At 46.8% G+C, this 12,316-nt stretch overlaps 1 protein-coding gene across 2 annotated transcripts in view; it reads right to left on the reverse strand.

Annotated features, from left to right (window-relative positions):
• The window catches only part of LOC119386408 (ATP-binding cassette subfamily C member 4), a 1,176,877-nt gene that overhangs the window by 136,699 nt on the left and 1,027,862 nt on the right, over positions 1–12,316 (reverse strand). For both annotated transcript variants that reach the window (XM_037653719.2, XM_049414333.1), the window contains one exon: positions 2,300–2,389. In XM_037653719.2, the coding sequence (XP_037509647.1) occupies positions 2,300–2,389 (90 nt within the window). The remainder of the gene's footprint in view (positions 1–2,299; positions 2,390–12,316) is intronic.

Genomic DNA, 12,316 nt, shown 5'->3' on the forward strand with positions numbered 1-12,316 from the left:
GAACTACTGATACAGCCCAGCGCGAATGCTGCTTCGCATCTAAAAACGAAATAAGAAAATTTGAGGGTGGAACGCGGTTCGAACCTGGGCCCTCTGCCAGTGAGCCCAGTATTCTACCACAGATCCCTGGCGGTGCTCAAAACTCCTTCTCAAAAAGACCCTATACATGCGATGTCGCGAAGGAACCATATTAACATATGTAATATATATAGCATGGTACAAGAGTAAAATAACAACCAGGCGTAACACGACGCCAATTCTGTAACCAGGGGTCACACAATGCGAATTGCGCAACGAGTGGGTTCTTGAATGCTTCCAACAAAGGGCTCTGCCATAATTCTTCATCGTCATCAAGCACAGCATCAACAAAGTGCACATGATGCCTTAGAGGTGTCTAGTGGGTACCACGTTTCTCCGCAGATTCACGAAATATGACATTGTGGCTGCTTCCCCACTTCACGAAAAATGATTATTTATAGCGTAGTCGGTTCCTCGCCAGGGCTCTTGTACTGGTTGCCAAGGAAGCCGATAAGGCCCCCTTCATACATTTCCCCAGGGTCTCAATATTGTTCTTTCCCTCTCTTTCTCACGGTAACGTTTGTTATTAGTGTGCTGGGAGAGTGAAATCGCGACCGGACATCACACAATGAGAGTTACGTTACTAGTCGGTAGTTTAAAGCTTCCAACCCATTAAAAAGGGCTCAGCCACAATTCTTCATCGTCATCAGCCGTCGCATCGAGAAAATGCACATAATGCCCAACAGATGTGTCGCTGGTACCTAGTTTCTCCGCAAAATGACGAATAATAGCGTAGTGGGTGCTTCCCAACTTCACAAAAATTATAATTTATAATGTAGTGGGTACCTTGCTAGCGTACGTGTATAGTAGCCCCAAGAGAGCTCACAACCGGCTCTGGAAATGACGCTCTTCCAGTTTTCGCTGTGACTGTCCTGTGCTTTCAGCGCACACCTGGCGTTTTTGCTTTAGCACCGAATTTGTGCTCGTTTGCAGCAGTAGAGAGACTTCTCGTTCGCGATTATTTTGTTGAGGGCGAACCGATGCCGTCCAAAAGACAGCCTATATGAAAGCTGCCTTTGTCTAAGCAATAAATGCAAGATATTGTTACCCAAACATATCTCGTGTCCAAAGTATATGTATCATTTTTCTTAATTGACCGGTGTTCGTTCGCTCCTTGAGCGATATGCTAGGCTTGAAGATTTATATGCGCTGGAACTATATTCAAAATTTCATGTTGTAATCGGTCAGTGTCCTTGCGGAGCACCAGCCTCGCTGAAATAAAAAAAATCATTGAAGTGTCGGTATTGTTGTACCTGTATTCCTGCATCTGTATTCCGGGATACCTCTTTCGTCTTTTTGCAAAAATATCGCCAAAATATCTCGCTACGTCGAACACAAATGTACCTCAGTATCGCTATTTTAGGCGTCCAGGACATGTGTTTTTATCTTTCTGAAACTGCGGGATGGGACGAAACACGAAGAAGGAAGTCAGACAAGCAAGCGATTCCTTCTTCGTGTCCCATTCCACAGCGCAGTTTGATCAAGATGAACTCATACCAACTTGCCCATCTTTATACGCTCCTTGCATATTTATATTACTTTCCCGAGAATCTCTGCCCAGCTCTGCTTTTGCGACGAGGTTTATTGATATGGTTTATTGATGCGATGAGGTCGTCTATTGATGAACAATGACCGCATGGTCAAGCACAGCAAGGCTAGCAAAGAGCACAGGCTAGCGCGCAATCCCAGCTCCGGTCTTTGTCGCCTTCTTACGCGGGCGAATACCCACTGGTGCATCTGCTCCATTTTACTTTCAGTACAGCCTTCTGTCTCCAAAAACAAAGTTCAAGCCCAAATTCTTTTAATGTAGACTTCAGGGGCCCAACTATCCCTACTTCGAAAGGGCGCAACAGACAAACCCCACATTACATGGCGTCGCTTGTCCATGGCGTGGTGCACAGCTGTCTCTGCCACATGTGACACGGGTATGTGCAGCGAGACAACAGGAAGCAAACTAGCCTATGTTACGTATTTACACTAGAAAGCCGTGGGAGATCCTCCTCCCTCGGCCAGGGCGGTACGTCCAAAGACGCCTTTTGAATGAGGCGGAGCGTGTAGCCTGGATCAATGGAGCCCTGCAATGGGGACCCACCTACGCGCTCTTTCTGATTCAATCCCTTCCGTTGAATACTCAAGAATGTTTTTCCACCACCACTACCAATCTATGCATTCTTAGCATACGTAGAGAAAAATGTGCTTCCAAACTATTCTCGCCCATTACCTCTTCAAGGGCCTTCCAGAGTTCCGTATCGCTGTGTTCGGAGAAAGGATCCAAGTTGCGCCTTACTGGTCCCGTGAACAAAACCGGATCCTGCATTGAAACGTAAATCACCCTATGAAGGACCTCAGATAACTCCCATGACGTTATTCAAATTAAAGTTATTAGCAAAATACCGTATGCATTATAGAAGGCATGCTAGACATGTACGCGCATACTTTAGATATATAGTCTAATGGGCATGTGGACACAATGGCTACTCCCATAGGGCCAGTTTGCTGCTATGGCAATTTGCTGTTGGAGAGGATATCTTGAATTTACCGCCACTGCTCTAAGCGATGTATGTATTGTGGAAACAACGCACACCGGCTATCTAGAGATAGCGCCACGTGTTGTGCAGTGGCGGTGCGCGCGGCGCACTTGCGGGCTTTAAAAGGGGCAGCCTGCACATTGCTCAAGAGAAAAAGAGTCTTGGCTGCCAAGGACAGACGCTGCCACCCGCGATGGCCGATTGATCTTGCCCCAGCTCATGGGCTTTGCCTCGCTACCTCGCGTCCCTCTGGCGACCCTGCCATAGGAGCCGTCGTTTTACAGCGAAATCTGTTATCGGTGCTTGAAAGTGCTTTGCAAAAAGGTCCTTTACAGGCTTTATGTCGGGGAGAAACCACATTAGCATATGCAATATAGCGTGGTAGAAGAGTAAAATAAGCATCAAGCGTCGCACAACGCACATTCTGTAACCAGACGTCACACAATGCGAATTGCGCAACCAGTAGGTTGTTGAATGCTTCCAACCCATTACAAAGGACTCTGCCATAATTCTTCATCGTCATCAGGCACAGCATCAACAAAGGGCGCATAATGCCTTACATGCGTTTAGCATGTACCACGGGTCTCCGTGGAATGATGAAAAATGGCACAGTGCCTGCTGCCCTACTTCTCAAAAATTACAATGATTTAGAGCGTAGTGGGTTCCTCGCATGTGCACTTGTATTGGTTGCCAAGGAAGCCCACAAGCGCATGATCCATTTCCTCAGCGTCTCAGTAAAATTACAATGATTTATAGCGTAGTGGGTTCCTCGCAAGTGCGCTTGCATTGGTTGCCAAGGAAGCCCATAAGCGCATGATCCATTTCCTTGGAGTCTCAGTAAAGTTATTCGCCCCCCCCCCGTCTCTCTTCCACGTCAACGTATGTTATACAGCATGACGGGAGAGGGAAATAGCGACCGCGCGTCACCCAACGCAAATTGCATAACTGGTGGGCCGTTTAAAGCTTCCAACCCATTACAAAGGGCTGAGACATAATTCTTCACCGTCATCAGTCGTCGCGTCAACAAAATGCACATAATGCCTTACAGACGTGTAGCTAGTGCCTCGCTTCTCCGCAGAATGACGAATAATGGCTTAGTACGTGCTTCCCAACTTCACAAAAATTGTGATTTATGGCGTAGTGGGTACCTTTCTAGTCTACTTGTATTGTAGCCCCAAGAGAGCTTACAACGGGCTCTAGAAACGCCGCTCTTCCAGCTTTCGCTGTGACTGTGCTGCGGTTTCAGCGCAGGCCTGGCGTTTTTTTTTTCGTTGTTGCTTTTGTGATTTGTTGGTGTTTGTTGTGATATGACGCCTCCGTCGTCCTTGCTTTAACTACGGACGGAAAGCCGCAAGCCCAATACCCACTCTATGTATGCATATATGTATGTATGCCCTTTAAAATGGTATTACGCTTGTTCACGGACTACACAATATATATATATGTATATATATATATATATATATATATATATATATATATATATATATATATATATATATATATATATATGTATATATATATATATATATATATATATAGTTGCAGCAATGAAGTCACGTTGGCCCCGGTAGAATAAGGAACAAGAGAGAGTACGACGCACGTTGGTTTTTGCGGTATGTTTACTGATGTTTCGGCTGGTGGACCAGCCTTTGTCAAAGACTTTGACAAAGGCTGGTCCACCAGCCGAAACGTCAGTAAACATACCGCAAAAACCAACGTGCGTCGTACTCTCTCTTGTTCCTTATACATATACATATATATATGCACCAAAACAACAAAAGGTTTTCTAGGTCCGGTGAAATATTCGCAGAAACATCAAACAGACGCGCGTGCGAAGCAATCTCATTTACGTTTCGTTAGGGGTTCGAGCTTCATCAGAATCTGTGAAGCTCGGGCTCCGAGCAAACCGCAAATAATATCGCTTCGCACGCGCTACTAACGTTTCGGCCGTGGCACGGCCTTCGTCAGAGTAAGTAGGTCTGTTACAATGCAGCCGCTTTTATGGGCTCACGTGTTGAACTATCGGTACAGCATCAAGGACAATCGAAAGAAATAATAATGATAAACAACTGGCAATCTGTCAAAAAGATTGTGTTAACATGACTGACATGCGATGGGTACATGAACATACAAGTTTCAAATTTTCCTTGTGCATCAACACGTGGGACACAGTGTGGTCAGCAGGACATGTAAAAAGAGCTCTGAAGTAAAGAAACCACGAATGACTAATACATACATACATTAAAACATTTTACTAATCTAAGAAGCCGTTTTGTTAGGGTGCGAGACAGGTGAGCTTTCCTACGTTTTCATTGATGCCTGAACGAATGGTGTTAAACTTGTGGATTAAGAAGGATTCCCTCACTTCCCTATCGTGATTTTTCTTGAAACCGGACTGAATAATGGTGGCCCTAATTTTCTCGAAACCGTGGCCAGGCGTACTGACGTGCTTCGACAGTGGTAGATTGGGGAGGCTTACGGTGTGTGAACGATGATTATTAAGCGAATTCTGAAGCTTGTCTCTGTTTGACCTATGTATTGAGCTTTACATGTTGAACACTCGAGAAGATAGACGACGTTGGTACTGTCACATGTGTAGTCACCATTTATTTTTAATGAAAAGCTGGATGAGCTGCTTGAAACCGTTTTAGATGTGGTCATGTGCGCGCACACTTTGCAACGTGTTTGTTGCAGGGATGACAGCCTTCATGAGGTAAACACGTGGTTTTAGATGAGGTTAGTAGATCACGAAGGTTCCGCGATCGTCGGTAAACCACGCGTGGTTGTTCTGTAAAGATTCCTTTGAGCCGCTCACTCTGTATTAAAATGTTGAAATGTTTCTTTAAAATATGGTTGACATTTGGAGCTGAGGCCGCATGCGTCAAAATTAGGTTAGTCCGCGAACTATGTTTGGATCTTTTGTTAGTACTCAGCAGATCTGAACGATCGAGCTCTTCTGCGCGTCTGATGGCGTCTGTGATTATGCTGGACGGATAGCTCTGTTTTTGAGCACGCTCCGAAGTTGTTCGCAGTTGCGGGAAAATTCGCTGCTATCAGAGCATATTCTTTTATATCGGACTGCTTGGCTGTAGGGAATACTAGTTTTATTGTGCTTCACGTGACTACTACTAAAGTGAAGATATTGCTGCCTATCCGTGGGTTTCCTGTAAAGATTAGTTATCAGCTTCGATGTCATGCAGGCATATAAAGAACGTACACCATTGCACCGCAACCTCACTGACAGGGAGCAAAAAGCAATTGAATCCCTCGCTAGTCGAAATGACATAATTATTAAACCTGCCGATAAAGGAGGCGCCATTGTTGTGATGGACAGGAGCACTTATATCAGCGAAGCCCAGTAGCTGGCAGGTTTTACCTTCTTCCTAAAATTCATAAGAAAGGTAATCCCGGTAGACCAATAATTTCTGGAATTGGAACAGTGACTGAGAACCTTTCCCGTTATATAGATAGCCTCATCAACACCATTCCGTCCAGATTTTGTTCTTACATAAAGATACGAATCACTTTCTAACCGATATTCTTGACCTACAGGTTCCTCAAAATTCGTTTCTCGTTACGTTAGATGTCACGTCACTATATACTAATATCGCTCACACGGACGGCATCGAGGCAGTTATCTGCGCGTACAACGATTGCGACGCCGACAAACCAGTTTCCGCATCTACATTAGCTACGTTGCTCAAGCTCATTCTAGAACTTAATAATTTCGAATTTGATGGGACACATTATGTGGACAGCTATGGGCACAAGAATCGGACCAAACTATGCAAATATATTTATGGGGCTCCTTGAAAACCAATTTCTTGCAAACCATGGATATAAGCCATATTACTATAAGAGGTACATCGACGACATTTTCCTAATCTGGCACCACAGTGAATCGCAACTTCTTTCTTTCATAGCAGATTTTAACAATGCTCATCCGACGATTTCTTTTTCGTACTCGTATTCACCTGTGAACATAAGCTTCCGTGATGTCATGGTCACTCTACGTAATGGGAAGCTGATAACTAATCTTTACAGGAAACCCACGGATAGGCAGCAATATCTTCACTTTAGTAGTAGTCACGTGAAGCACAATAAAACTAGTATTCCCTACAGCCAAGCAGTCCGATATAAAAGAATATGCTCTGATAGCAGCGAATTTTCCCGCAACTGCGAACAACTTCGGAGCGTGCTAAAAAAACAGAGCTATCCGTCCAGCATAATTACAGACGCCATCAGACGCGCAGAAGAGCTCGATCGTTCAGATCTGCTGAGTACTAACAAAAGATCCAAACATAGTTCGCGGACTAACCTAATTTTGACGCATGCGGCCTCAGCTCCAAATGTCAACCATATTTTAAAGAAACATTTCAACATTTTAATACAGAGTGAGCGGCTCAAAGGAATCTTTACAGAACAACCACGCGTGGTTTACCGACGATCGCGGAACCTTCGTGATCTACTAACCTCATCTAAAACCACGTGTTTACCTCATGAAGGCTGTCATCCCTGCAACAAACCACGTTGCAAAGTGTGCGCGCACATGACCACATCTAAAACGGTTTCAAGCAGCTCATCCAGCTTTTCATTAAAAATAAATGGTGACTACACATGTGACAGTACCAACGTCGTCTATCTTCTCGAGTGTTCAACATGTAAAGCTCAAAACATAGGTCAAACAGAGACAAGCTTCAGAATTCGCTTTAATAATCGTCGTGCACACGCCGTAAGCCTCCCCAATCTACCACTGTCGAAGCACGTCAGTACGCCTGGCCACGGTTTCGACAAAATTAGGGCCACCATTATTCAGTCCGGTTTCAAGACAAATCACGATAGGGAAGTGAGGGAATCCTTCTTAATCCACAAGTTTAACACCATTCGTTCAGGCATCAATGAAAACGTAGGAAAGCTCAACTGTCTCGCACCCTAACAAAACGGCTTCTTAGATTAGTAAAATGTTTTAATGTATGTATGTATTAGTCATTCGTGGTTTCTTTACTTCAGAGCTCTTTTTACATGTCCTGCTGACCACACTGTGTCCCACGTGTTGATGCACAAGGAAAATTTGAAACTTGTATGTTCATGTACCCATCGCATGTCAGTCATGTTAACACAATCTTTTTGACAGATTACCAGTTGTTTATCATTATTTTTTTCGATTGTCCTTGATGCTGTACCGATAGTTCAACACGTGAGCCCATAAAAGCGGCTGCATTGTAACAGACCTACTTACTCTGACGAAGGCCGTGCCACGGCCGAAACGTTAGTAAAGGCATTTTTTCCTTTTCAAAACGTGCTACCTGCAAGTTCATTCAATATAGAAAATACCCGGACCTGTCGTGCCCTCCCTTCATTTAGTTATATATATATATATATATATATATATATATATATATATATATATATATATATATATATATATATATATATATATATATATATATATATATATATATATATGAGTGAGAAACGAGCTTAAATGTTGGGGTCGTTGTCTTCCTACAAAAGGAGAGCGATCGGAGTCGAGGTACAATGCACGCGATTGCGGAAGGAACGATCCGCTGAGAAGTGGACACAATAACGTCTCAAATCGCTAACACAACGCACGTACGTCGTAGTGATGGTGATGATCAATTGCCTCGTTGAGGGTAAAGTGGGAGCCGCAGCGGACGGTGACTACACATGCATACATACATACATACATACATACATACATACATACATACATACATACATACATACATATATACATGTATGTATGTATATACAATATACACAGATTCAAACGCGACATCGAATGTTTTAGTATAACGGCTGGTGTGAGCAATTGCTCGCGATAACCATGTCATGTCGCGGCGAATCTGATTTCTAAAGATATTGTTGGGTCTGATCTACGCGTTAGGGTCCAAATTACGCCGTTATGACCTGAACTAAGGACCGTGGAAATGAAAATATGTTCATTACTTAGCCGCAAATTATCTCATTTCAGTCGGTGAGTGCTGTACGTACGTTATAATTCTAAGGATATACATGTTGACAATGTGGCCGTGATCACCACGGAATCCCGTAAGGCGTCCCCACCAAAAAAAACATGGCTGATCCGTCCGTCATAGGAATCGGTATAACACGAAAGTGAAACGTGTCTTCACAGAAGTAGTGCTTATTGTGTAGTGATATATGAGAGCTTGTACAATGTCTATTCGTGTTTGGCAGCTATAGCACCGTTTGACGTGGATGCACCCATGTTGACAGCATGTCTCTATCGCGACGACTAACGCCCATGATCATTATTAAACCGTTGTGGTAGCTGACGGTGTGAACATATATTTGGACAGAGCGAATCGTGAATCCCGCGTAAGGATATCATCAAGCTCCTAATCAACGCTGGTACCCGGTATGCACTTCTTCAAAGCGTCGTCAGTTAAGGAGAGAAACGGCACAGTGTGCGCTTTCTAGTAACGGGTAGCCGACGCCTGTGCTCATGCATACATAACACACACTGCACTTCAGCAACACGGGAGGTAGAGGTTCGTAGCCTGAGCCGCAAACGCGTGCGTCCCGCTGGCCTCTGTCTCGCAGGCGCTGATCTCGCTCCACCAAGGCACGACATTCGCCCGTCGAAATCGCGTCCTTTCTGCAACGCATATTGCAGCAGTTTTGTTAGTCGGTGCTCTCGCAATTGAAGCAGCCGGCGGCGGCGGATAAATCCCGTTGGTGTACGTGGAAGCTGCACTACTCCGATGAGCCGACGCACGCTAACACGAAGCCAAGTGCAAAGAACGTAACTGCGTCTAGGGTGCCTCGGCGACGCCAGCGCGGCCAGTCTACCTCTCTGGTATCGAGACGCTTTAACCATGACCTCTGATATCGCATGCAATCTCGGAGTAAGCGCTAGTAAGTGTCAATCGTGAAGCATTACTTCTTTTCATCTCTCACAGACGGCGGCACCGCCCCGCTCCGCCCGCCGCGAAAGAGAATGTGTGAAAGATATAAGGCGCGTTCGCGCCGTGCGTATCATCTCCCGACTTAGCTTAGTCGGTAGGGCGACGGGCGCTTGCCCTCGCGGCCACCACGTCGTGGGTTCGATTCCCAGCGGGGTATCTTTTTCTTGGTTTTTTTCTTTCTCACCCGTTGGCGACCATTTTATCAACGTCATATCCGTGACGGATGTACTTGGTGGACCCCGGCATAAAACACTTTCGTGTTAAAATCACAGCAAATCCTCGTGGTGAATGATGATGAGTGGGGTGAAGCAAACTCGTGCTGCAGCATGGCGCTGGCATTGGCGCGAGCGTGGTCCTTCTTGATGGAAGATATTGTGACTAGATTGTTTGGGAACCACAATCCGTTGCACACGCCGCAACTACGGCCGAAACTGTTATCGAGGGAGTCCCGCTGGAAGCGCGCGTCGGCGCCTTCGGGCAGAGCCCGCCTGATGCGTTTTGGAGCCACTTCACGTGCTCGCACAGTCTCGGGCTCTGCCTGCCGGTACGCGCGCTTTCTCGCCGCTTCAGGGTCCTTCACATTTTGAAGATGCGGTTCGCGCCGCAGCCGTGCAGCTTCGGCCTCGCGGGCTCGAACGGCGGGGTCTTCGCGCCGCAGCCGTGCAGCTTGTCGAACAGCTTAAGCCTCGCCGGCTCGAACGGCGGGGTCTTCTCGCCGCAGCCCTGCAGCTTGTCGAGCAGCTTCGGCCTCGCGGGCTAGAACGGCGGGGTCTTCTCGCCGCAGTCGTGCAGCTTTTTGAGCAGCTTCGGCTTCGCGGGCTCGAACGGCGGAATCTGCTTCGCGGCGTCGACGTGCAGCTTCGGCCTCGCGGGCTCTCACCTCAGGATTCTGTCTATGAGCGCGCGCTGCCGCCGCCTTCCGTGCCCTCCGTTCCGCAGGCTTATCTTTCATCTGGCGACTACGAGCTAAAGAGAAAGCGTGCCAAGAGTGTCACTCGTCAACGTCGTCTTCTTCTACTGCATACCAGAACACGCGCTTCTCACAAGCTAGAGGTGGCTACTACAACGCGACAAACGGAGGATGGACAGACCCACGGCATAAGGAGCTCCGCCCCTAAAAAATCCAGCCAGCTCCACTCCGTGAAAGTCGTTAAAATAGCAAACCTGAGGCCCCCATTCATCTGGCTGCTTTCTGTCTGTTACCCACGTCACGCGGCTTCGTCCTGGGGAGTGCGAGCAGTTTTCGCCATCCTTGAATAGCAAGCTCCCGAGCAACCGACACCCTCCATTTTACCACGAAAGTGTTCTATGCCGGGGTCCACCACGGCTTCATTGACGTATTTCTGTCACGGATATGACATTGTGAAATATACACTAACACATGGCACAGAAAAAAAAGAACTACAAGAAAAAGTTCCGTCGCCGGTAGTCGAAGCTACGACCCCTCGCTCCGCAGCACCTGGCGCGAACCGACTCGGCCAGAGACGGTACGTTCTTCAGCATACTGGGAGGGCGAGCTATTTATGTACACCATTTACAGTTGGTGGTACTAGGGATCGGTGGCACTTCAGCGTGTTCTCGTTAGCACTAGCGAGATGGCGCGAAGGCGCGAAGGGCGCGCTTTCAAGGTTGTCACCCCGCGCGTTGCGATGCGAACGCGCGTCCATGGGGCGTGGTCGCTCGTACGCGCGGGCTTATCTCGTGATGGAGGTTTGTACGTCTTGTGCTCGCACCGCAAGATTGCGTTGAAGTTACAGAGAGCACGAAGGTCACTTCGCTCACTTCAGCGGCCACTTTTGCGAAAGGAGCGCGCTGCTCACACACAAATGAGCTACAACTGTGACGGTTAGTTCGCGCGCATCCTGTGTATACTTCTGCTTTCGTTTCTTGCGTCCTCCTTTGCGTTTTAACAGCGCGATTTATCTGTAGCGCTGTGAGAGTTGTTAGTCCGCGCTCATCTCGTGAATTTTCTTTCCGTGCGTCCTTTCTGCTCGAGCAGCGCGTTGCGATTTTCGAGCTGCTTGCATTTCTTCGCGTGACATTAAAATTCGTTGCTCTAGCATTCATTCCTTCTCACTTCTGCCGAAACAATGCACAACAAACGCTCAACTACGTCTGTGAAGACACATTTCACTTTCGCGTTATACCGATTCCTATGACCGAGGGATCAGCCATGTTTTTTATTCCTTTGAGCCTTCACCGACCTACTTCTCGCAAACAGCTCAGACAGCTGACACATATACTTTTTAGGAGGGGACCAGGAGGTGCTGGTGGGGACACTTCTCGACGTGCTTGCGAGGCGCGTTCCAGCACTTAAACGCACAAGAGTGCACGTCTGTTGGTCCGATGACTGCACCGGATATCTATCGGCGGTACTACGCAACTTCAAGACAAAAATTGATTAATGTGTCATTCCCACAGTAGGCGACATGGTCGGCAACAACCCCGGTGATCCACACACGTCGCGTTTTTTTTTTTGCGGGTGAAAAAGTCGGTATGCGTTTCCAGCATAAGTTGCCAGCGTGCTGTAGCCACGTTTTCTGAGTGGTCTATGCGACTGGCCGTTTTCGAGCACTCAAAAGGCTCTGAAAAGCTGATGTAAAATAGGAACTAAACGTTAATACTAAGAATTGAGGCCAACGCATGATAAGAAAGAGGAACATAACTTGCATAGTGCTTTCTCTCGTTGTGCAGCGTGCAGTGCTATAGTATTTGGCTCACATGTTCATAGGAGCTTCCGCTACCGATCGGCAGCGT

The sequence above is a fragment of the Rhipicephalus sanguineus genome, chromosome 3, assembly GCF_013339695.2.
Source record: "Rhipicephalus sanguineus isolate Rsan-2018 chromosome 3, BIME_Rsan_1.4, whole genome shotgun sequence".
Classification (NCBI taxonomy): Eukaryota; Metazoa; Arthropoda; class Arachnida; order Ixodida; family Ixodidae; genus Rhipicephalus; species Rhipicephalus sanguineus.